Here is a 27,598-nt window from a genome sequence, read left to right as displayed (position 1 = left end):
TCCAGAACTGCCAGGCATAGCAAGACAAAGCTGGTCGATGGGCCTTCATGGAACCTAGTACCGTGAGGCAGTGGGTAGTGTCCTCCCTTTATGAACAAGGACACAGAGTCTCCAAAGTTTATGGTCCTTGGTTAAGGAGTGGGAGGGAGAGAGTGGTGGGCCTGCTGGTTTCTGAGCCCAAAGTGTGGGTTCTTCAAAAATGTTTGTTCTGGATCGTTTCTGTCATGCTTCCTCACATCCCTCGCCCCCACCCCCAAGATGCTTTGCTTCCTCGTGCAGCAAACACCTGGCAGCAGGATGAGCCGGGCGGTCCCCCGTGTGGGCTCCGTGCAGGCATGGCGAGGTGCTGGACGGTAACCCTCACTCTCTCCTCCTAGAGTCCTGACTCGCTTGGCCGAGGCGCTCTTAGCCGCGACTGGCTCCACATAGCTAGACTAGATTCTGGATAAAGGTGACCCGGGACCCAGATATCGGTGTGGGGTCAGGGGCCCCCAGGTGGACATAGGCCTGGCCCCTTCTCCTTTGCAGGTGCCTGGGCGGGGGGCAGGGGAAGAGGCTCACTGGGGGGCAGGGCCCCTGTCCCATCTGGAAGCCACACTGGTGTCAGGAACCCTCATTACAGCTGCCTCTGTGGTCTTCCCCATGGACCCACGGGTCCCTTCTCCCAGGAGCCCCTTGGCTTCCTTCCAGAAGGTTCAGCACAAGTGCCACAGGCCCTGCAGGGGCGAGGCTGCTGCTTGCTGGCGGCCTGGAGGAGCAGGGGAGGGGCGGTCTGGGCTGTGCCAGTGGCAGGCTGGGGGCCTGTGGACAAACGTTTGCTCATCCGTTTCAGTGCCTGGCCTATGATTGAAAGGAATGAGAGATTCCACATAAAAGTCCGGTCTTTGCCCCTCTGGATGGGGGATTCCCGGTTTGTAGCGTCTATCGCTCCACGACTCTGCTTTGACTTTTCTTTTCTCATCCCCCCTGGTCCCAGAGCAGAGTTAGGGGAAATTCTTGTACCCACATCGCAGTAAAAGCGGGCCTGGAAGGAAACCCTTTCTCCTTTGTGCCGCCTTCCTGACCCCCATAGCAAGGGTCTTTGGTGACCTCAAGGAGCAGGGCTCTGGAGTCCTCAGACTCGGGTTCCAATTAGCTTTGTCTCCTGCCAACTGCAAGAGAGGTTTGCTCTCAGCCACGCCTCAGTTCCTGTAAAGCCGGGCACCGGTGCAGGGTGGCGTGGGATTAAGGGAAGGGGTACCTGCAAAGTCGTTCTTGGGACAGGACACCCGGAGCCGTCCTCGTTTGCTCCTTAGTGTTGTGATTGGTGGTGTAATCGGCAATACCATGAAGCTTTGGACTGCTAAGTGCACAGCTTTACATGCATGTGCACCATGTGTGTGGAGGCTGAAGGGCGCCCTCCAGGGATGTGCGTGTCCCGCTTTCCCGCAACACTCACCGCATGTTACCTTGCGGAGCAGGTGTGATTCAATCCAGGGTCCCGAGGAGAGGAGGTTATCCTGGATTATCTGGGTGGGCCCAGTGTAATCCCAAGGGTCCTTAAAAGTGAAAGAGGGAGGCCGGAGGGTCAGAGACAGAGATTGGAAGATGCTTTGCTCCGGGCTTTGAAGACGGAGGAAGGGGACACAAGCCAAGGAATGCAGATGTCCTCGAGAGGCTGGCAAAGGCAAGGAGATGGCTTTTTTTCTGGAGCCTCCAGGACCTTGATTTCAGCCCAGTGAGACCCGTTTCAGACTTGAGACCTCCAGAACTCTCTGGTTTTCGGTCACTAGGTTAATAAAGATTTATCACAGCAGCCATAGGAAGGTGAGACACTGTGCAACCACCCCACCAGGCAGGATACAGGATATTTTCATCCCTCTAGAACATTCCCTTGTGCCTTGTCTCAGGCAGTCTCTACCCACCCGGTGAGGAACCATTGTTCTGACATCTTTCACTCTAGGTGTACTTAAAAAAATTTTTTTAAAAATGTTTATTTATTTTGGAGAGAGAGAGCGTGAGGGGGGAAGGGTAGAGAAAGAGAGAGGGAGAGAGAGAGACAGAATCCGAAGCAGGCTCCAGGCTCTGAGCTGTCAGCATAGAGCCCGATGCGGGCTTGAACCCATCAACTGTGAGATCATGACCCGAGCCGAAGTCAGACGCTCAACTGACTGAGCCACCCAGGCGCCCCTCACTTTAGATGTACTTGTTCTTGAACTTCATGTGAATGGAATCCTCCTTCATGTCCAGGGTTTTTTATCCAAAGTCGTGCTTTTGAGGTTCATTCACATTGTTGGGTGTATTGATACTTTGTTCCCTTTTTACTGCTGAGTACTCTCATTGTATGGCTGCACCACACGTGGTTCACCCATCCTCCCGTTGATGGATGTTTGCATTGTTTCCAGTTTTTGAAGATTATGGAAAATAAGACTGCTGTGAACATTCTGGAACAGATCTTTTTGTGGGCACATATCCGCACTCACTTCTCTTGAGTAGAATCCTCGTCACGGATTTGCTGGGTCCCAGGGCAGGGATGCGTTCAGCTTGGGTGGAAATTCTGGGGCTGGACACACAGCATGAGTTAGCCTGGCCAGCCGTGGGGAGGAGAGGCTGACGGTCCCCCTGCTGGCCCGCAGTGATTTCTGGGGTGCATACGTGATGCTGTGGACACGGGAAGGGGCTTAGTGGCACTCAGGTGGAGATTCAGGTGGAAAACCTCAGCCAGCACGTGTGTGTTCTGGGTCTTGAAACAGCAGGCAAGCCTGTGCTTCTTGAGCACCTGCTCTGTCTCCAGCTCAGTGCTGGAACTTTTTTCTAGGTCTTCCCTTATAGTCTTCACACAGCCCTATGAGGGGGGAATAGTCATTACCCGCTTTGCAGCCGTGGAAACTGAGGCCCCGCACAGCTGTGTCTGTGGCAGAGCTGGTGAAGGTGGAACCAGGTGTGTTCCCAGGCCCGGCCAACGTCAGGTGTCGGATCCCATCCCCAACCCCAGAAGAGTAGCCCACGGCTGTGCCTGGTTGGAGAGCAGCCATGAGAGTCAGCTCTTCCCGTCGCAAGGACCGCAGGGGCAGAGCGGGGCAAGGGCAGCGGGGCCTTTTCTCCCTGCAGACGGGTGCGTGAGCCAGGCCTGCAGGATGGCAGATGGCTTCCCAGATGTCCAACAACAGTCCAGCTGGTGCAGGGGTTATGGGGACAGTAATGATTGTGCAGCAGTGGGGAGGGGCTGACGGAGGCATCTGATGGGTTAACAAGCTAGATCTGATATGTAGGGCAATAGAGAGCCACAGTCGGTGCTTGAGGCTTGGAGTAAACCTGATGAAATTGGTGGATAGACTTGATCCAGGGGAACAGCCTGGAGGCAGAGGGCAGGGCCCTCTGGGAAGCCCTCCACACCTCTCTGCCTTTGCTCACGCTGTTCCCTTTGCCTGGTATTCTCTCCCTATCTTGTGCACTCAGCAAACTTGACCTTGAAGATGCCAGTCAAGCATCACCACCCTGGGGCTGCCTCGCCTACCCCAATCCCCGTGTGGCACTTTACCACGGTGTCTAATAAAGAGTGAAAAATGGAATTTTACAGTTTTATTAATTACAGTTTTTAAATTGAAATCATTCACCCTGTTTGGGCCTGATAACTTGTAGTTGGAGTCTCCTGAATTAAATACCCATATGATGGATGTCCCCTAGACAAGATCAACGGCAGCCCGATGGGGATGGGGCAGAGGACGGCATGGACACGCACACACAGGCCTTGAGGGGGGAAGGGGACTGTTTCACGTGGGCCCTAGTTGATGAACTTCCAAGGTAATGCTGAAGTGATTGTGCTGTGGAGTAGTTTCATCGTACGTCTATCCCGCACTTGGTTCAGCCATTCTCCTACTGATGGACGTCTGGATTGTTTCCAGTTTTGGGCGATGATGAAAAATACTACTGTGAACATTCTGGAACAGATCTTGTCGTAGGCTCGTATGTGCACTCACTTCTGGGTCCCAGGACAGGGATGTGTTCAGCTTGGGTAGAAATTCCCCACTGCGTATTTAGCTTCTGGGAGCCTTCTTGTTCGCTAACCCAGAATGCCCTCAGAGTTGGGTCCACATCATCAAGACCTTCTGGACTACGTCTGTGGAGAGAGAGAGGCAGGGAGATGAGGGTGAGGAGAACAGACCTGTGCAGGTGTCCCTCTCACCGGCTCCCACTTTTCCCAGTTTGAGGCATTCCTGTGGGCTCCTCCTGGAGGTCACCCTCCAGAGGGCAGGTCGCTGCCCTGCTCTCAGACATTCCCGGCTCAGTGGGGGTGTGCCTGTGGGGAGTCAGGCTGGTCACTCTGTGTCTGGAGCATTCTGCTCTGCAGAGGAGATGGCTGTTGATTAATTGAGTTCCAGAAGGAGCTGTTAAAGATAACAATGCAGTCAGAGAGACTGCCCATGCACAGGGTTGGGCTTAATGAAGCAGGCAGGCCCGCATCCTGGGAGGGACAGGCCTGTGGGACAACAGTAATAAAAAGCCACAGACAGACCACCTGGGCTTATGGATGCCCTGGAAGTCCTTCCTAAGCCCCAGCTTGGGCAGTTGGTCATCTGTGGTTGGTGGTGTGTGTGTGTGTGTGTGTGTGTGTGTGTGTGTACGCGTGCAAAGTCCCATTCCCATTCCCTGGACCTTGGTTCTTGCCTCCCAGGCACTGCAGCGGCTAGACCAGGGGTCCTGGAGGCCGAGTGCCCTCAAGCCCACTCGTGCTCATACAACATGCATGCCCCAGGGTGTGTGGGCAGCTAGGACCATCTGTGTGGCCTCGCCGTGGCCCCTAAACACAGAACGTGCATTGTTTCCTGGGGATTCATGTCGTATATTCATGTATTCTATAAAGTACTTTATGTAGTATATTAAGGCTCCGCCCACCTCATCAAAGCTGCTTGGTGTTAGGTGGGCCGTGAGACGCTTTGGGAGACACCTTGGGTCCTGTGGCTTGGGGCTTCCCCCCTGCTCTGTGGAGTAGCCTGAGGAAGTAAACCTCATTCCCCGGAAAGTACCTTTACATGGCCTCTTTATTCCTTGGGAAAAGATTTTGAGCACATCTGGTCCTTGGGGAATTATTCATTGGTTTTCTTTCTTTGTTTTTTTCCTGCCTTTACCACCCTGGAAGTAGGTACTCTATTTTAAATCCTTGCACGAGTAATTTCTCTTGAAATTTTGCCATGCATGCTTAGCTTTGCAAAGTCTCAAGTTAATCAATATCTTAACCCAGTTCACTAATTCTTTCTTTGTAAGAATGTCAATCCGTCATTGAAGGTTTTGTATTAAAAAAAAAAAAAAAGTAAGAATGAGGGATTCGAAACTTAAAAAGTCTTTAAAAGTCTCTGAAAGGATTTTCTCTCCTGCCTGCTAACATGGCAGTGTTTGTCCACCGTGTGAGGAATGTTCTGTGTCCAGATGCCAGGGCCACCCGTGCTGAGAGGGTATTTGGTTCCTGAGGGTGTCCAGCATCCAGGGATGCTCCCTCCCATGTGTCATCCCCTTGGAAGCCCCCATCCAGGCCGCAGTGGATGGTCCATACTTGGCCTCCCCAGGTGCTCTTTGGAGCCCCTTGTGGCATTTGCCTTCTCTTTTTCTTTATCTTCTGGAAGCAGCCATTTCTCAGGCAGGCTCCTGAACACCTGCCAGCCCCAGGACCCTGGCTCAGTGGCAGTGGTACATACAAGTCATTACACAGAAGAATGTTCAAATGCTGATGCAGCTTGCCCTCCCGACAAGATGAGGCAGTGACTCCTGCAGAGGGCTGGTTACGGCTGCAGAGTATTGGGCGTCTTCTGGCATTTATTCCAGAATGCCTTGAAACTGCCTGTCCGTGGGGGGAAGCACTGCCAGGTCCTGTGTCTGCAGCCCTCCGTCAGGAAGGAGCTTGGCATTCAGCTCTGGCCAGCCGACAGCTACAGAGCATCTAGGGGAAAAGTGAAAATACAGCTGGTGACTGGGGTACCGTCCCTGCTCTGTGCCTCTGTTCACATGTTGCCAGAGCTCAGGGTGCCTGGGGACAGGCCAGAGCCAGCTGTTGGCCCCGGCCTGCTCGGAGAGTCCGAGACTGGCAGCCAGCTTTGCCACTGGACAAGTTCCGAGAGAATTGCTGGAAACTGCCAGGCAGAGAGGTTGGCGGCTGCCCAGGGTTGGAGGGAGGGCGGTAGGGAGCGGCGGCCAGGGTGGGTGGGAGTGACTGATGTCTGCTTCCAGGGAGGAAGGCTGTGCTCCTGAGTACAGGCGGGACAGGGGACAATTTTCCTTACAGAGTGCTTTCCACCAGCTCTTTGATTTTTTTTTTTGAGATTCACATCATACAAAAATGAACCTGTCATGAAGTTCACCATTTTAAAGTATACAGTTCAGTGGCTGTTAGTATATCCCCACGGTTGTGCAACTGTCGCCTCTGTCAAATCCCAGAGTGTTTTCATTGCCCCGGAAAGAAACTCATGCCTATTTGCAGTCCCCCCTCATTTCTACTCCCTCCACGGCTCTCAGTGTTCGCGGTGCCGTGCCCCTAGGTGCCCAGGGCACAGACTCTGGCCAATCACAGAGTCCTGGAACCTCATCGAGGCTGGAATGTCATGGAGGGAAGGATCTCGGGCATTGGAGACAGGCACTTACTGCTGTGTGCTTTCAGGAAGATGCTTAACCTCTCTGTGCCATGGTTTCCTCGGCCGTTAAATGGGGCTAACAACAACCTGTTTTCTACCTCACTGGGTTGTTTGTGGTGATAAAATGAGACACTGTATAAATAATAATAGTTACATTTGTTAAAACCTTTGCCTGCATTATTCCCATTTAATCCTCATTAATCCTGAGAGGTAAGGGTTATTATTATCCTATTTAATACAGAGGGAAAACCAAGCCACGGAGGAGGTTAGTAACTTGTTTAAGGTTGCACAGCTATGCATCGGTTTTTAGCTGCAAGGCATGAAAGACCTGCCTTTATCTTGTGTCCAGAAAAAAGGAAATTAATTATGACTCAGAATGGAAAGTCCGGAAGTCCAGCAAGCTCCAAGGCAGGCTGATTTGGCAGCTCATGGACCCCCTCAAGAACGGATGGGGGTTATTTTGGTGGTGGTGGCAAGAAGGTACCCACAGGTGTTGGTTTTTTGTTTCTACATGCCCATGACTCTTCTCCTGGGCACTGCCTTTAGAGTAAGAATTTTTTTTCCCAGCGGCCCCCCCCCCCCCCCAGCTGACTTTCTTTCCTTCGTGCTCCATGAGCCAAAACTACGGGTCACAAACCCATTTCCACTTCTGTCATTGGCAAGGGGAAGAGGTTTGCCATGATTGATTTAGATTACTCAGGATCGACCCTGGGGCTGGGGAAAGGTCCCCCTTCCTCCACCCCCTGGCTAGTCATGTAGAATTGGGGGTTAGTTAAGAAGAGAGAAATGGATTTTGGGTGGACACAGCTGGATCCACCAAGACCAGTAAGTAACCGAGCTGGGATTTAGACCAGTCCCCACCCTGTACTTAACCACACTGCAACACAGCTTCTTAGCTCCTGATGGATAGTGAGGGCATGCGTGAATCTATACAGTCTATTCCTACGCGCTCTCAGTTTTTGGACCCTTTGTTATTCTTCTGCTAGTAAGTGGTTCTTGACCTTAGCTTGAACCCCTCTCGTGATGGGGAACTCAGTACCTTAGGAGGTATTTCCTTTCTTGTTTGACTATTAAGTACTTTTATAGTACTTTGAGATGAATTAGTAAAAGATCTGCTCTGGGTGTGAAAATTGGAAAAAGCCCTTCATTTCATGGCTCGGGATGGCACCTTTGTGGTAAGAACATGGCACCCCTACCTACGGATGGGTGCAGCCCTGCTTGGGAGACATCCCTCCCCCAAGGCAGGTGCCTTTGTGCAGCGTGCAAACTGTCTCTTCTATTAAGGCGCTCTTCAGAGGGGTCTGTAATGTACGAGCATAAGCCTCAGCTCTCAGGGCACTGGCGGAGCATGGGAAGTTTGTGCTCAGGTTCCCCAGCTGGGGGCGCACATGCGCTAAGGGCAGCCCTTCCTGCCTGAAGATGGACAAAGGTTCAGCTGAAGGGTGGGGGGGGGGGGGAGGGCCAGCGGTCTGTCTCCCCCCCCCCCCACCTCCCGGTCTCCCCCCCCCCTTCCCCCTCCCCAGGCACAGATGGTGAATGCTTAGGAGGGGAGATTTTCCACTCGGTGTGAGACCAACGGGCCACAATGGCACTGCCTCTGTCTTTCCCTTTGGTGCAGTCGGCACCCCTGTGCTGTGGCCTCTGCAGAGTGAGCTGTCCCAAGGCTGTTCATGATAGAACTTGGGGAAGTCTAATCCGGGGTCTTCTGGGGGCCCAGGCATGTGGAATCTTTTCCTTGGGGTGGGAGAGCTTCTTGATTTACCTGTTCAGTTTTGAAATGTGCTTCATCGGAGAGAACAGGAAAACTCGCATTGAATTCCCTGATGGGAGTGGGGCATGTGGCTTCCCAGATTCTCCCCCATCCTTCTGAAAGTGCCCCTGGGGGGAGCAGATGGGCTGAGCAATGAAGCCAGGGCCAGACAGTTTCTCACCCGTGGCAGCACCAGCACTGTTTCCCATTACTAAGAGGTTTCCTGAAGCTTCCATGTGCCGAGCGTCTGTCCGGTGGGTCTTTTTATCCTTGATTAACAAGCCTGGAGAGACACCACTGGAAGCAAAAGTGTTCGCTGACTTTGTGCGTTGCGTATGTGGGCGCTCGCCTGTCCCCTGGTGGAGGCACATGGCCCGTTAATCAACAGCAATTGGACCTATTTGATGATGATGATGATGATGGTAGTGATAATAAATAACATCTATAATTTATTGAATGCTTGCCATGCACCGGGGCTTATGGGGATTATTTCATTTCGTCCTTGTAGCGACCCTATAAAATATATCGCCATCATCATGAACCCCCCACCCCCCAGTTTCCAGGAGAGAAAACTGAGGCTCTTGAGAAATTAAGTAGCTTACCCAACATCGTGCATTTGGGAGTGGCCATACTAGGATTTGAACTCAAGCTTTCCTGACCCTGAGCTTGTATGTTTAACTTCCGCATTGTCAGCAGCCCCTCCCACGCCGTGATCTTTGGATTGGAAGAATAACGGCTTTCAAAAATGGAGAGCACTGTCGGGCCTCAGAGCCCAAGGAAGCATGAGCCCCACAGTCTTCTGAGCCTGGAGGCAGAGCTCGCCAGCTAGGGCTCGGAAGTGCCCTGTGATCGTGACCTCCTGACCTCCCCCTCACTGTCTGCTCACCGGTGAAATGGGGATTTATGTTAACATCTGCCTTGTAGCTTCACCTGTCGTGAGCAGTGACACCTGTCGGAGACCTGACATCGGGCGCAGTGCAGGCAGGCAGGGTAAGAGCTGGAGAGCTCTGTCGAGCTGCGTGGCATCCTGACAGTGTGGGCTCCTTAGCGTTCTGGGCCTTACTTTTCTCATCCTCGGAATGGGAATAATGACAGTGCCTCACAGCCCCCACTCGCACAGCAGGGTTTCATGAGCTACACCTATAAAGCTCTTAGCTTGGCATGAAATTCATATCCCGTGAGTAACGTGATGGCTTTCCTGATAGGTTTCTGGGTCTGTTCATTTCTAATAATTTACAATGAATAATGTGAGTTTGAACAAACTCATACAAGAGCCTAGAGTCAAAACTGTACGTGCACGTATGACCCCATTAAGGAATTCAGCAGATGGCAAGTGGCGGCTGTTATTTCAGAGGGTTTCTCCTGAATTATGTCCTTTGTTTATCGAAACGTAGTGATAGAGGCCCTGAGGAACCCCACTTCACGGAGGGAGAAGGTGTGTCCAGAGGGAGGTGAGCCAACGTGCCTCTGCATTCTCCAGCCGCCCGCTTACACATATTCTGTATCGCCCTCGGGAGTCGTTCGTGTCCCTTACAAATGCTCTCCTGTTAACAACAGAGCCAACTCTGGCTTTGCTGTTCCTGTTCCTAAGCTGTCTTGGTTCTGAGGAGACATGCCCCTTGGCCCCACAGCCCGAGCTGGTGATGTGTCTGTTCCCTCTACTTGCTCTTTTTTGTTGTTGTTCGTTTGAATCATGATCCAATAAAGGTTCACGCATTGCAGTGTCTGGAGTTACTATGTCTCTTAAGCATCTTTTATGCTATGGGAGTCAGTCTCTGGGGCTGATCAGGTTGATGTGAAACTCATTAGAAATGCAAGTTCTCAGCTGTCCCAGACCTGTCAGAGTGGAAACTTTGGGGCGGGGGTCGGGCCGGCCATCTGTTTGACAAGCATGCTTGGTGATTCTGATGCACGAGTCTGAGATTCTCTGATCTGTAGGTTTCCCCTCTTTTCCTGTATGTTTGCCTTGTAATTCGCTTCTTGGAGAAACCTGACACTTGCCCCGTAGCAGTCCGGGTTTTGTCAGTTGGTCCCCAGGTTCCGATGAACAAGTTCCTTTCTCCTCCTGGCTGAGAACGCTAGGAAGACTCTCCTCCCTCAAACAGAGGGGGCTGACTTTTGGAGGATACTGCAGAAGTAGGGTGTCCTCTGGGCAGAGTATGGAGGCGGGACCAAGCACAGATAATCCAGGCTCTGTGACAAGGTTTGATATGGCTGGGAAGGGGGTGGGGCGATGGAAGGAGGAGAGGCCACAGAGGGAGGTGGGGTAGACTTCCAAGGGCCCGGTGCTGGCAGTGTGCTAGACTTCCATCTTGTGGAGTCTGGGAATCGAAGAACCTGACAGTGGTGGAGTTTTATGGGCAGACCTCAGTTTGACCGGATGGCTCTGCCTGTAGAGGAGCATGTCTTTGAAGGGGCAGACCTGGAGCAGGGAGTCTGAGAGATGCTGGGCGGGAGCCCTGGCGAGTGTCAGCAGGATCTGGACCAAGGTTGTGGTTGCAGAGGAGGAAGGGAATGTGAAAGATGCTAAGAATCTCTCACAGGAATGACTCAGCTTGGGAATGCAGTAAGACAGGAGGCAGGAGTCTAGGAAACCTATCTGGAAACTATGGTGGTTCCAATGACCAAAGGGAACATCTGAGGAGAGAGGCAGGTCCAGGTGCTTTGAGAGCTTATTCCACATTGTTGGAAGTAACTCAACACATGTATTATTAATATTATGACTTGGGGAGGGGGGGTCAATGCCTCAGTTGGAAAAGACCTCTGTATCCCTCCAAATCTGTGGATAGTAACTGAGTCCACTTATTATGGGCATACATATAAACATCCATCCATGGGTATAAACATACCCTTCCATCCACCCATCCATCTATCCATCTAACTACCCATCCTTTTATACCTCCATATATCCATCCATCCACCCAACTGTTTATCTATCTAGCCATCCACCCACCCATTTCTCCATCCATCCATCCATCCATCCATCCATCCATCCATCCATACATCCATTCCCCTACCTATGTATCCACCCATCTATCCATCCATCCATCCATCCATTTATCCATCCATCCATCCATCCATCCATTCACCCATCCACCCATCTATCCATCTACCCATCCATCTATCCACCTACTCAACATATTGAGTGCCTGTGACATGTAAAGAACTGCAGAATCAGAGATGAATTGAAACATGGCCCTGCTCAGATGAGCCCAAGGTCTGTGGAACTGAAGCCAGATGAGCAGAAATATTTTAATACCATGTAGGGGGTGATCTGATGGAGCCCCTCCAAATGTCAGGTTCCAGGGGTCAGGGCTGTGAGGTTGCTGGATATAATTCATGAAAGTTAATAGGAAGACCTGTTGGTCTAGAAACCATTTCCTCACCTCCCCCGGTGGTGACCTAGATGCATATGTGCATGTGAACCATCCTGCTCATGGTCTGGGGTCGCAGGGACTTGGGGGGCTCACTGCCTCGGGGAAATCCAGTTCCTCCAGTTCTCTCTCATTGGGGCACCTCATCTCCTAAACCATCCCAAGGGGTAGATAATTGGAGGATGTGCCCAGTGTCAGGATGGGCCTGGTGTAGCCTGCTTCTCTCGGCTGTGCCCGGTGTTGTGGTTTCTGCCACTGTAAATACTCATTTCCATAATTATTATTTAGTGTTTGGAGAGCAGCTGTTTTACACTCAGTGTTCTTTGTAGCCAGGAGGGTCTCCCAGTTCATGCCAATAAAATTTCCATTTACTCTGGACATCAACCATGGTGATTAAAAAAGAAACCCCATAAATTATTTACTGAAATGGAAGTTCAGCTTACAGTAATAATGCATTAGTTCAGCTAGCCATGGAGCCTGTTATAGGGTAATAATTTTTTTTTTATTTTCCTTCTTAAAAGATTTTTTTCCGTCACCTACCCATGACCTTGAGCTGATCAATTTTCAAAGATGACAGTGCAGGGAAGGCATATAAGGAGAGAGAGAAAGGGAGAGCTTTTTTACAAATAGCCTGGTTTTAGGCAATTGTCAGCAAATACCTGTTATCTCACAGCTAGGAGGGGAAAGAAATGAAAATATTTATTGCATTTTGTAAATTGGAAGGACTAGACCTTAAAAATCCTCTTGAAACTGACATTCATTTGATAGATACATGAATCTGAAAACTAGAAAGAAGGTCTATTTGGAAAAGCTGGGGAGTCACCATTGTTGAGACCACCTGTCATTTCACATATGAGCTTACAGCCTTATAGAATAAAGTCAGCCCTAGGGTTCTGTCTTTTTTTTTTTTTAATGTTGTATTTATGGAGCAGCATTGATTTTATGTATCTCAGAAAGTCTACAATTCTGCTCACGGCCATTTGCTGACTAATGTCTCCAGCAGGGAAAAACGACAAGCAAGTTCATGAATTATGGCTGGCTTTGACATTTTCTTATCCAGACTATTTTTTATTTTAAGAACATCTGCTTTGATTAAAGCCATTGGAGCCAGGAGCAAATAAAAATGTGTCTGAATTTTACATGTCTGGCATTCTATAGGAGGAACCCCGATGAAATCTGTGACTTAATTCTCACACCCTTAAGGCAAGTGATTCGTATTAACCTAGTAAATTCGATTAGTTTCTCTTCCACTGTCTGGTTTGGGGTTCTAGGAAAATCCTGTGGCAGGAGACTTGTGGGTTGAGCCATACTTTTACTTATTTATAGCCTCTACTTTGCTGCAAAGATATTTTCATTTCTTTATCTATACCTCTTTGCCAAAAACGTTATCTTAAAAGTGACTTGGTTGAAGAATGTGTTGGGAGATGAGTCCCAGGTTGAGTGAACCTAGAAACACCCTTATCAACTTATTTTTGTATTCACACAAACTAAAAAAAAAAAAATCGCATAGCAAATACACAAGACAGAAGTGACATTAAATTGTTTGAAACTAATAGCAAAGGAAACCCGGCAATTTGTCTTGCTCTGCTGGAAAGCTTCAGGGTCTCTTCGCCCTCAGCTTACCATAGGTCTGTGGCTGATTGCCTGCATTCTTGCAGTATTCAGTGTTTCACTGATTCTGTGATGTGAAGTCATCAACTCCCTGTGTTACCGCATTTCAGGGTGACTTAGTGCTTGGAGTGGAAGATACTGCGAGTGTCTATTTAATGTAGTTGCAACGGTGGAGTGTGTCTTTAATGTCTCAGGTCCCTCAGCTCTGCCCTTGATGACACTTCCTGGTGGAGTATTCTTCTTTAATCTCTGGTTTGCCAGTTTCTTCTCCCTGCCTCCACAGATGGGTGTCAATTCTGTTTCCATCAGCTTCCTTTCTGTCCCCCAAGGCTGCACTCTGAAAATCTCCATTTAGCTCTGCCTTGCTTTTCTGTTCCCGATGGGCTCAAGGACTTCTGTGTGTACCGCTGGACTATTATGTAGGTGGGCATATTCACGGGGCAGGTGTTATTGTTGTGGCTTTATGGAGAAGCACAAACAGGTCCATAATTAGTGATGGTTGGCGTTTCCTGCTGTGGATTATGGCCTATGTATAAGCAGTAGCCAGGACGCTCAGCAGGTGCCTTGTGCATATAGATATTCCATATATCAACTTTTATCTCAGATCTGTCACATACCCATGGATCAATAATATTCCATTGGGGCACCTGGGTGGCTCAGTCGGTTGTGCATCCGACTTCGGCTCAGGTCACGATCTCATGGCTCGCGAGTTCAAGCCCCACGTCGGGCTCTGTCCTGACAGCTCGGAGCCTGGAGCCTGCTTCAGATTCTGTGTCCCACCCTCTCTCTTCCCCTCCCCCACTCATGCTCTGTCTTTCTCTGCCTCTCAAAGATCAAGAAATGTAATAAAAAAATTAAAAAAATAAATAATATTCCATTGACCCCATTCTATTTATTCCTAATTACTTACCCATTGAACAAGAGCTTTCCAGCTTGGTTAAGATCATTAACACGCTGGAAATTCCCCATACCCCTCAGGACCTGCAGTAGGCTTTTCCATATTCTTTTCCCCACGAATTTTTGAGCACCACTTGGACATCCTAAAAAATAAGACAGTAATGTCACTGCAGGCTTTGCGTACTCCTGTGCTGGATTGGTACACCTTAACTGGTGACTAATCTTTGGTTTGGGTTATTGAAAGCTATAGATGTGGGCGTGCATGATATGGATGCATCTATAAAAATGTTACTTCTCCATGCCTTCTATGCAAATCAGTTTTACATCATCACATGGTACAGCTGCGATTTCATTTCTGATGGAGAAAGTCCATGAAATTCAATTGCCCTGAGGCCCGGCTGAGTAACCTGCAAGGAATTGGGTGGGGGAGGGACAGGGAGAACCAAAAAAATCCTTGTGTCTTGTCCTCACGTATCCTGGAGTCCTCTGGGGGCCCAAGGCATGTGTTCAATGTGTGGCCCAACACATGCTCTTTTGCAAGTCAGTGGGACATGCGCTGGGAAGAGCTGAGTGATGGGATAATTAGAACCAAGCAGACAGCGGGGTGGATGGTTTGTCTGTAGATAATAGCTTGTTTGCTAATTGCCAACACCAGATTTACTGGGCAATTAGACATTTGGTATCTTCTAAGACCTTCTGTGCAAATGTGGACACATGGCCGCAGGCTTTGCAGGTAGCAGGTAGAGAGAAGGTGGCTCCCAGTGCTGGATGGCATCTCTGTAGGCTGCCCAAGGGGCCATGGGCAGGGCAGACTTCTCGCCGACAGGCGGGAAGGCCCATCTGGCTGGGCTCCCTGGCGCAGAGGCAGGATTCCCCCCTGTTTTATGGAAGGGGGTGCCCTTGGCCGGGAGATTAGCAAAGCAGGCGGACTTTCGCAGGCTGGGCCAGGAGCCTGGCTTATGTCTCCCTTCTCTTTTCAAGAGCACCAACCCATGGGTGCTAACAGGAATCAGAAATTGCTTTCTAAGATGAGCAAGTGGCGTTTGTGTTTTTTTTTAATGAGAACATGTTTGTTGTGATAAAGTATATATAACATAAAATTTGCCATTTTAACATTTTTTAAGCGTACCCATCAAGGGAATTAATTGCATCCACAGTGTTGTGCAACCACCATCGCCACTATTTTCAAACCTTGCTCATCACTCAAAATGGAAACTCTGCACTCCCCATTCCTTCCTCCCCCCCACCGCCAACCCCTGGTAACTTCCGATCTACTGTTTGTCTCTATGAACTTGCCTGCTCTAGATATTTCATGCAAGTAGAATTACACAATATTTGTCCTCTTGCGTCCAGCGTATTTTACTCGGCGCAGTGTTTTCTTGGTCCATCCATGTTACAACGTGTACAAGAATTCCATTCCTTTTTACAGCCGCATAATATTTCATGGCATGGCCATGTCACATTTTGTTGACTCATCTGTTCACGGGTACTTGGCTTGTTTCCACTTTCTGGCGATTGTGAGTAACATCACGGTGAACATGCACATACCAGCTTGAACCCCTGTTTTCAGATCTTTGGGGTAGGCACCCAGGAGTAGGATTGCTGTGTCATACGGCAATTCCTATATTTGACTTTCTGAGGATCCGCTATGCTGTTTTCCGGAGCCTCTGTACCATTTTGCACTCCCAGGTAGCTACAAGGGCCCCAGTTTCTTGCCAACATTTGTTATTCCTTTCTTTTTTTTCTTTTTTTTATCGCAGCCATCTTGGTGGGCGTGAAGCAGTTAGCGCATGGTGGTTTGGATTCGCGTGTCTCCACGAACCGGTGATGCAAAACATCTTTTCACGCGTTTCTTGACCATTTGTCTTCTTTGGAGAAATGGCTGGTGAAGCCCTTTCGCCCACCAGCTCTTTCGGCCTGTGTCCTTACTGGCTTCTGCACGTGTCTCCCAGGGGTTGGAATTGGAGGCTCCTCAGGAGGAGGGGGACCGTATGCCTGCAGCGAGCGGAGGTGGCTGTGCAGATCTGAAGCCTCACATTCACTCTTGCACGATTCGTTTCATTCCCTCAGCCCATTTGGCACCTGCTGTAGTGATGCTATTTGAGCTCTCACCAAGCAGGAAAAAAACCAAAAATCAGTGAGTGTGTGGGATTAACCCAAGTGACTTGGCAGCAGAAGCAGATGGAGCCACGCCTGTCCTCCCGTAGAAGCATCTAGGCTCTGTCAGACACCTCACACCCTCTGGGTTTCCTTGACCACAAGTATTGTTTTAGCCAAGTACCCATTTTTTTTTCCTGCCGGGTATCAGGCTGTGTGCTGCTAGATGGGGAGTATTCGCAGAGCACCCCAGATAACACCTGGTATTGGAAGGCGCTCAGGGTCGGCCGTTGTCACCAGGGTGGGAGCCTACCGTCCCTGCTCCGCTGCTGGCCCTGTGGGTCCTCGGTGGCGGGCAGGGAGAGCAGTGTGGGGCTTCCAGTGGGGACAGTGTGACTTCTCCCTGGGTGCTCATTCCTGGGGGAGAGCCACTGGGCTCTCGCAAGGTGTCAGGACAAACGTCAGCACCGGAATAATTGCGAGAGGAGCAGGGCAATCAACAAAACGACGTTCGTCTGCTTTGCTCTGGGCTCTTCTCTGGTTTGACCTTATGGGGCCCCACCCACGTGCAGGGTCTAGGTATGCTGATCCACCTGTCATTCTGCTGGGGTTTTTCTTTTTTCTTTTTTAATTTGTTAATGTTTATTCATTTTTGAGAGACAGAGAGAGACAGAGCGTGAGCAGGCGAGGGGCAGAGAGAGAGGGAGACACAGAAGCTGAAACAGGCTCCAGGCTCTGAGCTGTCAGCACAGAGCCCCACGCGGGGCTCAAACTCATGAACCGTGAGATCATGACCTGAGCCGAAGTCGGCTGCTTAACCGACTGAGCCACCCGGGCGCCCCTGTGGTTTTTCTTATTGAATGTCAAAGACCTCCAGTATCGCCGAAGAGAGATGAGTTCCCCATGTTGTGATGCGGCCTCATGCTGGAGGGAGGGAGGAGGGGACGTGTCCACCAAGCAAGGAATTTCCTTCCGGAAGCTGCAGTCCTGTCCTATGTTCCTGTAAGGGGGCTTGTTGGTCTGTGGGGTTGGGTAGGGAACCTGAGGGTTGTGGATACTCTTTCAAAAAACATGGCACACAGAAGTTTGCACAGGTGGCTGCAGGTTTGGCCTGTCATGGTGCCTGGCTTAAGAACCAGTTCTTCAGAGGGCGCAAGCCTGGAGCTGAGGCCACGTGGGGATTGGGCAGCATCTCTGCTAAGTGGGGGTTGGGGGTGGCACGCAGCGAGAGGCCTGGTGGCCACTGGGAGAAGAGGAACGTTTCATCTGGCCAAGTTTTCAACGTTTATTTATTTTTTGGGACAGAGAGAGACAGAGCATGAACGGGGGAGGGGCAGAGAGAGAGGGAGACACAGAATCGGAAACAGGCTCCAGGCTCCGAGCCATCAGCCCAGAGCCTGACGCGGGGCTCGAACTCACGGACCGCGAGATTGTGACCTGGCTGAAGTCGGACGCTCAACCGACTGCGCCACCCAGGCGCCCCAGTCTGGCCAAGTTTTAAATACCACATACGAGGGGGTGCCAGAGCAGACACTACGTTCATGGCCGGGTTCAGCCTTGCCTACGACGTTAGTTGGCTTTCTGGGGGGCAGTAGCATCTGTAGCAGCAAAGCCAGGCAGCTCGCTTCTGCCCCCTGGGTCAGCCCGTGCCACTTCTAAGCACATTTGTCTTTCCTTTCAGAAACAGCCCCCACGTCTGCATATTCATCTCCGGCCCGGAGTCTGGGGGACACGGGAATAACGCCATTGTCCCCTTCCCATATTGTGGTAAGAAATGCGTATGTATGTGTGGGGATATGTGCTGATTATCTTTGGTTTCTGGATGTGCCCTCACGAGACAGGCTGCTGGGCAGCCCCTCACATTCATGGGTGGAGATTACATTGTCCTGGTACCAGCCTCGGGAGCCCACACAGCCCCTTCCCCACCCTGGGCCTGGAAAGGCTTTCTATAGTGTGACTGGCGCTTCTGGAGCTCTTGGCCTGGGTGGGTACCAGGCAGGGCGGGAGCAACCCTTTAAAGATCGAGGGCCCAGAGGTGGTGAGGTGTCCTTCTGTAAGGGAGCAGCCGCATCTGGCCGGTGCTCCAGTGAAATGCAGTTGCTACAGTTCACTGCCATGTCCACACGCGTGTGGCTGGGCTTGCTTCTCGCACAGCCGGCCCCAGAGAGAAGACCTGAACAGCGAGGGGGCTGGAGACTGGGCATTTGCTCCCACCTGACCCCTCACTGAAAAGATGGATATTGTGAGGCAGCTCTTAAAGGGGCCCACACGTAGCCGACCAGAGAAAAGTAACCAGGGGAGGGGTAGCTTCCTGGGTACCAGCCTGTCCTGGTTTTCCTGGAACCATCTGCGTTTTACCTTATTCAGCGTCCTGGAACTCCCTCGGTCCTGGGGGACCCGGGAAGCTGGCCACCTATGGCTGGGCCCTCGTATGGCAGGTTTGCAAACTCTGCACCCTGAGGGCTCCTATAAGAGCTCAGGGTCACCTTGGGGTATGTGGGGATGGGGGTCAGTGGGGAGAGGCCAGAGGGGCAGAGGGGTGGGGATCTCACCCCCTGCTCTAAACAATACACTTCAAACCCCAAATGTATTGGTTTCTAATGTGGAGCTCTGTGGACATATAAAAAAGTCTACATGCTCAAAAAAAAAAAAAAAAAAAAAAAAAAAAAGGTTTGGAAAGCTGGAGTGGCCTGACCCGCTTGCTTAATGTTGAGGAACGTCTCTGGTCCCCGAGGGGACAGGACTTGCCAGGATCACATGGCGAGGGGCCCTGGCATGCAAAGCCTTATTCCCGCTCACAACACACCTGAGCAGATGGAGTGCTCGCCTGGGTGTGCCCAGGCCACAGCTGGCAGAGAATATTCTGGGCGGGCAGTGTCTGGAGGTCTGCACAGGAACTCGGGGAGGAGAGTGAGGGGAAGATTGTGTCAGTCAAGGAACCCCTGGGCTTCCAGACTGGATGGCAAAACTTCCATAATTTGTCATGGTCATAAGCAGTTGATAAAGGGGGTGGGGGCAAGCTCTAGGTGAGTGACTTCACCCTGTCAGCTTGGCCCTCCACTCAGGGACAGCTCCATTCCTCCCTGAACTACCCGGGTGGGGGGCTGAGGCTGGCCTGCCTTCTCCATAGGGCTCACCGTGCGGCACACTTGAGCCAGAATTCTGTCTGTAGTGGGGGGGCACAACTGGGCACAACCCCCCCCCCCAACCCCGGCGTATCCTCCTGAAAGCCAGGCTGGGCCACCGCCACTCCCCACCCCCACACCTTAACTTGGTGTATCTGCAGAATGACGCTGACCCGAATGTCTCAGAACAGCAGACATTTCTCGTGGTGGTGGCCGTTGACTTTGGAACCACGTCCAGTGGCTATGCCTACAGCTTCACCAAGGAGCCAGAATGTATCCACGTGATGAGGTGAGTGCTGTGGTATGGGTGGGGAGGGCCAAGTGCAGGCACCGGTCAGTGCACCTGTGGACACTTGGGGGCGGACCTGGGGGAGGGGAAGGGAGTTAGTTTAAGGAGCAGGTGAGTGGCACTTAGGAGGCGGGTCCTGGATTGTGGCCCAGCTCAGCCCCAAACCCCTGTGCCCCTTTGGGTAAACTGCTCTTATCTCTGGGCTCCAGGTTCCTGGTCTGTAAAAGCGTTGACTTAATTCTGACTCAGTTGGTCTGAGGAAGGGCCTGGACAGCGCGTTTGAAATCTGGCCCAGGTTATTCCAGCATGCAGCTCGGGCAAGAGGTGCTGGCTCAGGGTATCTGTGATGGAGGAGGTCCAGGCATCAGCTCGGCCACATACTGTGTGAGCTTACACAAGCGCTGGGCCTTCTAATCCTCAATTTCCTCATCTGTGAAATGGGGATACTGACTGTCTGCCTCACCGAGTGTGCACAAATGAAATGAGATTTCCCGTCAAGGGCTTAGCACGGACTGAAATGTAAGGAGGCAAGGTGCTAGTTCTTACATGACGGTGACCAGAAGCAGAAAGCACCATGCCTAAGAAAAAACAGAGGGGTGGATTTCAGCCACATGAACCTGAAGGGTGACCCTGAAGTTGCCCAGGGTCTCTTGGGACACACTCTGTGCTCAGGACGCCCCTCCCTCCACCCCCGCCCCACCAGGCACACAGCAGCCTGGCACGCCCTCTCGTCCACCCCACCCGCACGCGTGACCAATTGTCTGCGAGGATTCTGGTCGATCCCAGCACCTACACTGGCTCCTCTGGTCTGGCGCATGGCCCTCCTACAGAGTCTGTGGCCCCTCAAAGCTTTGGGAGCCAGGAGTCGATCACTCTGATTTTCCAAACCCAAGGATGGCTCTCAAGATGCATTGTGATTGGCTTTGCAACAACTCCTTTAGCTGGTAATTGTGGAATTTCGTTATCGCTCCTGGAGTAAGAGCTTATGTGTTTTTATAGCGTGCTGCTTAAAACATAAGTCATGAAGCAAAAGTGACCCCTGCCCCAATCTTGGTTTAGATATCCTAAGAGGCTACAGAGACCCGGGGGTGTCCTGTCATCAGGAAATAATGAAAAGCCGGTTCTAGTAGAGAAGCCTGATGACAGCATAGCCCTCTGTGTCCAGTCATCAGCAGGATTCTGCCTCTGGTTAGCCAGACACCTGCCGTGGGGTCTGCTCTGTCATCCCCAGAGAGGGAAACCCCGAAGAGACAAGAGCATGCTAGGAAAAGCTAGAACCAGTGTTTATTAGCTTCTACATAGTTGTTTTAAGAAATGTTGTTTCAAAGGGATAGCCTTGTAATGAAAATTGGAAAGAAAAAAAAAAAAAAAAAAAAACAAGAGCAGAAACACATTGCAATTGCTTGGGAGGAATTCTCACCCAGTAGCTGCAGCGTTCAGGTTCTCTAGAGACATTATCTCAGTTCTTGTAGAGAAGATTTTGGAGAGAGGTTCTACCTGAATTTTACTTCAATCAGAACAGGTTAACATAACCATGATACAGACTGACAAAATTATGACTGAGAAAGCTTAATTTTGTGTATGTTAATAGGAAGGGAGGAATAAAAATTGGAAGGGGAAAAACTCCGGAGGTTCCTTGCCTACTGAAAATGGCAGTGTTAATGGTAACAGGAAGTCCATTCGTTGAAACGTTGGAATGTCACCCTGGCTCAGGTACCCAGTGTCCGCCTGGGTGATGATCATCCCTGTGTCTCAGTGGGGTCACCACGGGGACGTCTCCCTGGGTAGAAGCCTGCATCTTGATGGAGCTTGACTGGGGCACTTGCCAGGGACGGTTCCAGGCCCATCTGCATGGCAAATCTAGGTCGACTCTCCACCTGGACTGTGATGGTGCCACCAAAGCTTCACGGTGCCGTGTCAGGAGCAGGTGTGAGCTCAGCCAGGTGCTCTGCCACCTTCCTGGCAGGCGGGGGGGGGGGGGGGGGGGAGGGGCGTGCTTCCCCTCCTATTCTGTGTCACCACCAGATGCTCCTCGTAGTGGTCATGTGGCTAGTGGCAGGATGGGAGCCAGCTGCAGAGCCGGGACCTGGTCCAGAAGAGAGCCTCCTGGCCACCGTGGCAGCTGTGGCTTCTCTGCCGTGGCCCCAGAGCGGGAGGGAGAAGCTTCGAGTCAGCTGCTTTCTCTACTCTTCTTCGTATTCTCCTTCTTTCTATCTGAGGGAAGGAAGGAAGCTTCTCTGGGGCTCCACTGACCCCCTTCCCCACTCCCTTACCCTCCCATCAGTTCCAGGATGTAATCCCACAGACTCTGCCTGTCTGTCTGTCCTCACCTCTCGCCTCTTCTGGCACCTCTTCAGCACACAGACTTGCGGGACATAGTCCCTTCCCACCTCACTGCTCCCATCAGGGCTCTCCTGCCACCTTGTCACGGTGGCTGTCACCCTGGTATGGAGGCACCCAAGTCTGTTTCCTCCTGGGTCTCTCCTGTGAACGCCAGGCTTACATCTTCGACCCCGTCCTGGGAGTTCAACGCCAGCGGGCTCACCTGGAGTTTCCCACTTTCCTTGGTCAGGGCTCCCGGTTTCTGTGAAGGGCGCTTTCTCCTCTAGGCTCTGAAGTTGGAACATCTGGGAGGTGAGCGCCTGCTCACCTCCGTTGCCATTTAGCTGGGCTCTCACTTGGGATGGCCCCTCCTCCTCCACCGCTTTCCTCTACTCTGGTTGGAGCCCCATTGTCTCTGCTCCCAGAACAGGCCTGAGCCTCCTCAGCCTCCTGGCTTCCTGTCTGGTTCAGTTTGCTCTGTTCAGTCCCAACTCGGATTCTGCCATACCCCTGCCCTAAAACCTTTAGTGGCTCCCTGTTACTCACTGGTTAAGTCTCTCTCTCCCCAGGGGTCTCTTCCACCTGCTTCCAAACACCTTCCCAATCTCGTTTCTCACACTTCCCATTTACATACTCCTTCTCTACCCCACACGGTCACTTGCATCCCGGTAAATGTCCTGTGTTCACCCACCTCTGAGCAGCCTGCAGTGCCCTTCCATCCTTCAAGATCTAGCTCTCGGTCAGTCCTTTGAGTCTGTCCTGAGCCTTGCATTCTTCCCCTGCCCCACCACCTGGCACCTCTGCCTTCTCTGACCCCCAGGGCATTTCCCTGGGCCCCTTGTTTCCATACGATAAGCCTGGTATTTATGTATTTGTTTATACCCTACCTTGTTTTAGAGAGGACACAAACCAGCTATACATTTGCTTTGGGTGCTTGCAAATTAAAAAAAACAGACCCCTTATCTCCCCCCAAAAGACATAACCTACTAGGTTGTGAGTTGTTGGAAGGCAGAGAGATGTTTCGTCTCCTTGTCACTGGCACCTGCACAGAGTAGATCCTCAGTAAACACTGAGTGGAAGGTCAAAGCAGACCTTATTATTCAGCAAGAACCTGGTGCTTGCCCCTTTTATATTGCTTTCTAAGCGGAGTCGTATCAGTGATCACTGCTCAGCCAGCTGAACCAGAGAGCATCTGTAGCAGCTATTATGAGCACCCACATCTATAAGAATCATGCACGTGTAGGTGCTCGAATCACTGCTGTCCGAACTGGGCTTATGAAAGAAGGTCCCATAACCTCTGCCTTTCCTTGGGGTCAGGCGATGGGAAGGAGGCGACCCTGGGGTGTCCAACCAGAAGACCCCGACCACCATCTTGTTGACTCCCGAGAGGAAATTCCACAGCTTTGGATATGCCGCCAGGGACTTTTACCATGACCTGGATCCCAACGAGGCCAAGCAGTGGCTGTACCTGGAGAAGTTCAAGATGAAGTTGCATACCACTGGGGTAAGCTATACTCTCCCTGGCCCCGGGTCCTCCGCATTGGAGAGACAGGGTTCCTCCAGCCTGGGTGGGGGAGGTCTTTCCAACTCAGGAAACCCTTAGGTTTCTCCCAAGCAGAAATTAACATCCATTTACCTTGATCTTAGAGATGACCTGGCGCACTCAACACTTTGGTGGAGTAGACAGCACTTCCTTTTATACACGTGGGCAGAGAGATATTCAGAATATTTAACAACTTGTTTGCCTTGGAAACTGACCAGAGTGGACGCTGGCTGGAGGCATAGGGGTGGGGGACATGCCACGCCAGGAGATCCCCCTTCGGTTGCTGGGTTGTTGGGAGATCGGGAATTCTGAAGGAGGGACTTGGGGGCTCGGGGCATTTGGGGGACCTAGGACAGTAGCTATTAACTAACTAGTTTAGAAGTAACAACTGGCAGAGCACCTGGGTGGCTCAGTCAGTTAAACGTCTGACTCTTGATTTTGGCTCAGGTCATGATCTCACGGTTTGTGAGATCAGGCCCCACGTCGGGCTCTGAGCTGAGTGTGGTACCTGCCCGGGATAGTCTCCCTTTCAATCTCTCTCTCTCTCTCAATCAATCAATCAATTTAAAAAAAAAAGTAACAACTGGCCCATTCCTCTCTGTGTGGGGAAGCAGGCAGCTCAGGAAATCAAGTGCCCGATTGTTAGAGGCTCAACTCCCAGTTCTAGAAGCTGTCTCCATCAGTTAGGCCCGTCTCCCAAGCTTCATGGAGACATTTGGGCCACAGGATAGGTTCTCCTCAGTTTGAGCACTTTATCCCATAAATTTTCCTTAATTCTTGGTACTTAGAGATTCAGGATGGCAATGGTGTTTAAGACCCTGGGACCAGACGGCCTCGATTTAAAAATCCTGCCTCTGCCACCTTCAAGATACTTAATCCAAGTTACTTAACCTCTCTGCGCCTCCTGTAAAATAGAGACACTGACAGTGCCTTCTTCACGGGGATGTTGTAAGGATTAACGGAATCAAAATACGCAAAGCTCTTAGAGCCAGCCTGGTACTTAGTAAGTTCTAGTTAATTGCTAGCTCCCATTATTGCTTTCCTTGTGGGCTCTTAAGTGCTTGCAGATGACAAGACAAATGTTAATGGAAACCCAGCTGCCAGCACCCGGTCTCCAAGGCTGCGTGCTGCTTGGTGTGGTTCTATCTCTGTGAAGCAGACAGACTTCTGCTAGAAATACATCCTTCCCGGTTCACCTGATGGGATTCAGTGCTGAACAGCAATCTTGTGCAGGTGGAAAGCACAGGAATTTTTTCAGTTTTGAATGTTTTCAGTTCTGAGCCTATGGCTTCCAGGTGCTCGGCCACCTCTCTGAGCCTGGGAGTCGCCTCCCCAAATCTGGAGCGTCTCTGCCGAGCACCAGGGGTGGGAGGTGGCTGGTTGGGAGGAGTGAGTTTGCGTCCATGGCTCAGGACGGCTGACAGGCTCCACGAGGCCGGTTTAGTAGCCTCGTGCCCCTTCATGCTCTAAAGGCAAAGCCTAGTTATCCAGCCGGGATCGATCCGGAGGCCCCACTGATTTTTTGCCTCGGCAGTAATGAGCCTGTTGGTTTCGGGCTGACTTGGGAGCGTCCTCCTGATGCTCACCCCCGTTCTCTGCCCATCTCCACCCTGTGAGCACTTTTCCTGTCGTTTTTTTTTTATGACCCCAGTCCAGCCAGCGTCTCCCAGAGCATCCTCTACCCAAGGACCGGACTGCTTTAGCTTCTGGCAGAGGGAGGGAGGCAGTGATGCTGTGCTCCCAAGAGGATTAAGCACAAGCCTTAAAATAGGAGCTCTTCTATTTTGGAGACTTGGTTGGCAGCCTATTGGGAAACAAAAGCTTCATGTCTGTTTAAGCATCGTGCACGTCAGCGAGTTGGTGTGATTATTTAGGCCTCTGCCAGGGGGGGCTCCTGAGGGTGACCATGTGTGTCCAAGTGTGGAAATAGTATGTAAATGGCATCAGCAGTGGTGCCTGCTGACTTTTCCCCCTTCCTGGGCTCTGTCACTGTGCCGAGACTTCTGCTCTGTGAGGATCCAGGAGAGAGAAAACAAGAGGGAGGGAGGAAGATAGGGAGAAGTGGAGGGAGGGGCTGAAGGGGACAGCAAGGGCCCCCGACAGAGTAAGGGGACAATGCTGCCAGTCTCATTTCGGGGGACACACTATCCTGGTCTCCCAAATATCAAGAAACAGAAATATGGCTCACCGGGCTCCCCAGATCCCCAGGTAGCAGTTCCCGAAGCTACAAGGTGTGTTTCTCCTCCCTGGCCTTACTATTCCTTCCTCTCCCCCACCAGGACCTCACCATGGATACAGACTTAACGGCAGCAAACGGCAAGAAAGTCAAAGCCCTTGAAATCTTCGCTTACGCCCTGCAGTACTTCAAGGAGCAGGCGCTGAAGGTAGGGCACGTGCCAGCGCCTTGTGGTGGGGGAGGTGCACCTGCCAGCCAGAGGGGGGTGCGTGGTAACGCCCTGAGGGAGGACAGGTAGGACTGGCATTCAGAAAGCAGGATGCACCCACGTGCACTGCTGGCAGGAATGGAAAATGGCACAGCTGCCGTGGAAAAGTCTGGCAGATTCTGAAGGTTGAACACAGAGCTACCCCATGACCCAGCGATTCTACTCCTCAGACACCTAAGAAAAATGAAAACATGTATTCACACAAAAACTCGCATGTGAGTGTTTACAGCGGCGCTCTCTGTAATAACAGAAAAGCAAAACAGCGCAAACGTCCGTCAGCGAGCAGGTTACGAAGTGGGGTCTGTCCCTACAATGGGATATTATTCAGCCATAAAAAGGAATAGAGCACTGATGCCCGGGACAACATGGGTGAACCCTGAACACGTTCTGCTAAGGAGGAGAAGCCAGACGATACTGGAGGATTCCATTTGTATGCAATGGCCAGAGGAGGCAAGTCCACAGAGACAGGAAGCAGATTCGAGGTTGCCAGGGGCTGGGGGGGGGGGGGGAGGAGTGACAGCTAATAGGAACGGGGTTTCTCTGCGGGGTGATGGACTCAGATAGTGTGATGGTTGCACAACCTTGTGAATCTGCTACAACCCACTGAACTGTACAGTCTAAGAAGGAGAATTTTAGGGAGCACCTGGGTGGCTCGGTTGGTTAAGCGTCCAACTCTTGATTTTGGCTCAGATCATGACCTCACGGTTCATGAGTTCTAGTTGCGCATCAGGCTCCATACTGATAGCACCGAGCCTGCTTGGGATTCTGTCTCTCCCTCTGTCTCTGCCCCTCCCACTCCCCCCCTTAACATAAATAAACTTCTTTTTATAAAGGAGAATTTTATGGTATGTGAATTATATCTCTGTAAACAAACAAATAAACGAACAAAAAACAGAAAAACGGGCAGAAGACACACGTAGCAGCTGTGTGATCTCGGGCAAGGCGCTTAATTTCTCCAACACCCACCTCCCTAACCTGAAGAGTGGGGCAGGTTGTGTACCTCGTGGGTTGATGTTAAACCTTCCTCCGGGCTGCGCACAGTAAACTATTGGCAAATGGTTGCTGCTGTCCCTCCCAGACCCCACGGAAGCTGCTGGTATATGAGTGAACCCCTGGGATGACTGTTGCAAAGGTTTGTGCAGTGATGGTCCTGGATGTGGGAGAATGGCTAATTTCTAAGTGGAATACAGCTGTCCACTCAGTGTCCTCCCATGGGCATGGTGATGAGTGGGTGTGTAAATCAGATGTGTGTACTGAGCTTTATCCACAAAGAATTGGGCACTTTAGAAGCATTTGGTATTATGTGATCACTAGTAGAAATTTAGTGAATTCTGGAAATAGAGTTCTAGAAATAGGGCTCAAGGGAAACAAAGATGTGAGAACGTGATACTGCTTTCATTCATTCAAGTACCTTTTTCATTTTTTTCTCTTTCTTTCTTTCTTTCTTTCTTTCTTTCTTCCTTTCCTTCCCTCCCTCCCTCCCTCCCTCCCTCCCTCCCTCCTTCCCTCCCTTCCTTCCTTCCTTCCTTCCTTCCTTCCTTCCT

The 27,598-nt window shown here is 51.2% G+C and overlaps 1 protein-coding gene across 1 annotated transcript; it reads left to right on the top strand.

Moving 5' to 3' along the window:
• Positions 1-490: 490 nt before the first annotated feature.
• LOC121026872 (heat shock 70 kDa protein 12A-like) lies at positions 491-26,530 on the top strand. Its single transcript, XM_040469683.1, has 6 exons — positions 491-495; positions 18,013-18,098; positions 19,618-19,745; positions 23,385-23,571; positions 25,890-25,994; positions 26,305-26,530. Exons 3-6 carry the CDS (start codon positions 19,741-19,743, stop codon positions 26,386-26,388), a joined length of 381 nt encoding a protein of 126 aa, XP_040325617.1. The 5' UTR covers positions 491-495; positions 18,013-18,098; positions 19,618-19,740; the 3' UTR covers positions 26,389-26,530.
• The last annotated feature ends 1,068 nt before the right edge of the window (positions 26,531-27,598 follow it).

Source organism: Herpailurus yagouaroundi, unplaced genomic scaffold (genome assembly GCF_014898765.1).
Source record: "Herpailurus yagouaroundi ecotype Mexico unplaced genomic scaffold, PumYag 162577, whole genome shotgun sequence".
In the NCBI taxonomy this organism is placed as follows: domain Eukaryota; kingdom Metazoa; phylum Chordata; class Mammalia; order Carnivora; family Felidae; genus Herpailurus; species Herpailurus yagouaroundi.
The sequence above is the reverse complement of the archived record's forward strand: the minus strand, read 5'-3'. Positions and strand labels throughout refer to the sequence as shown.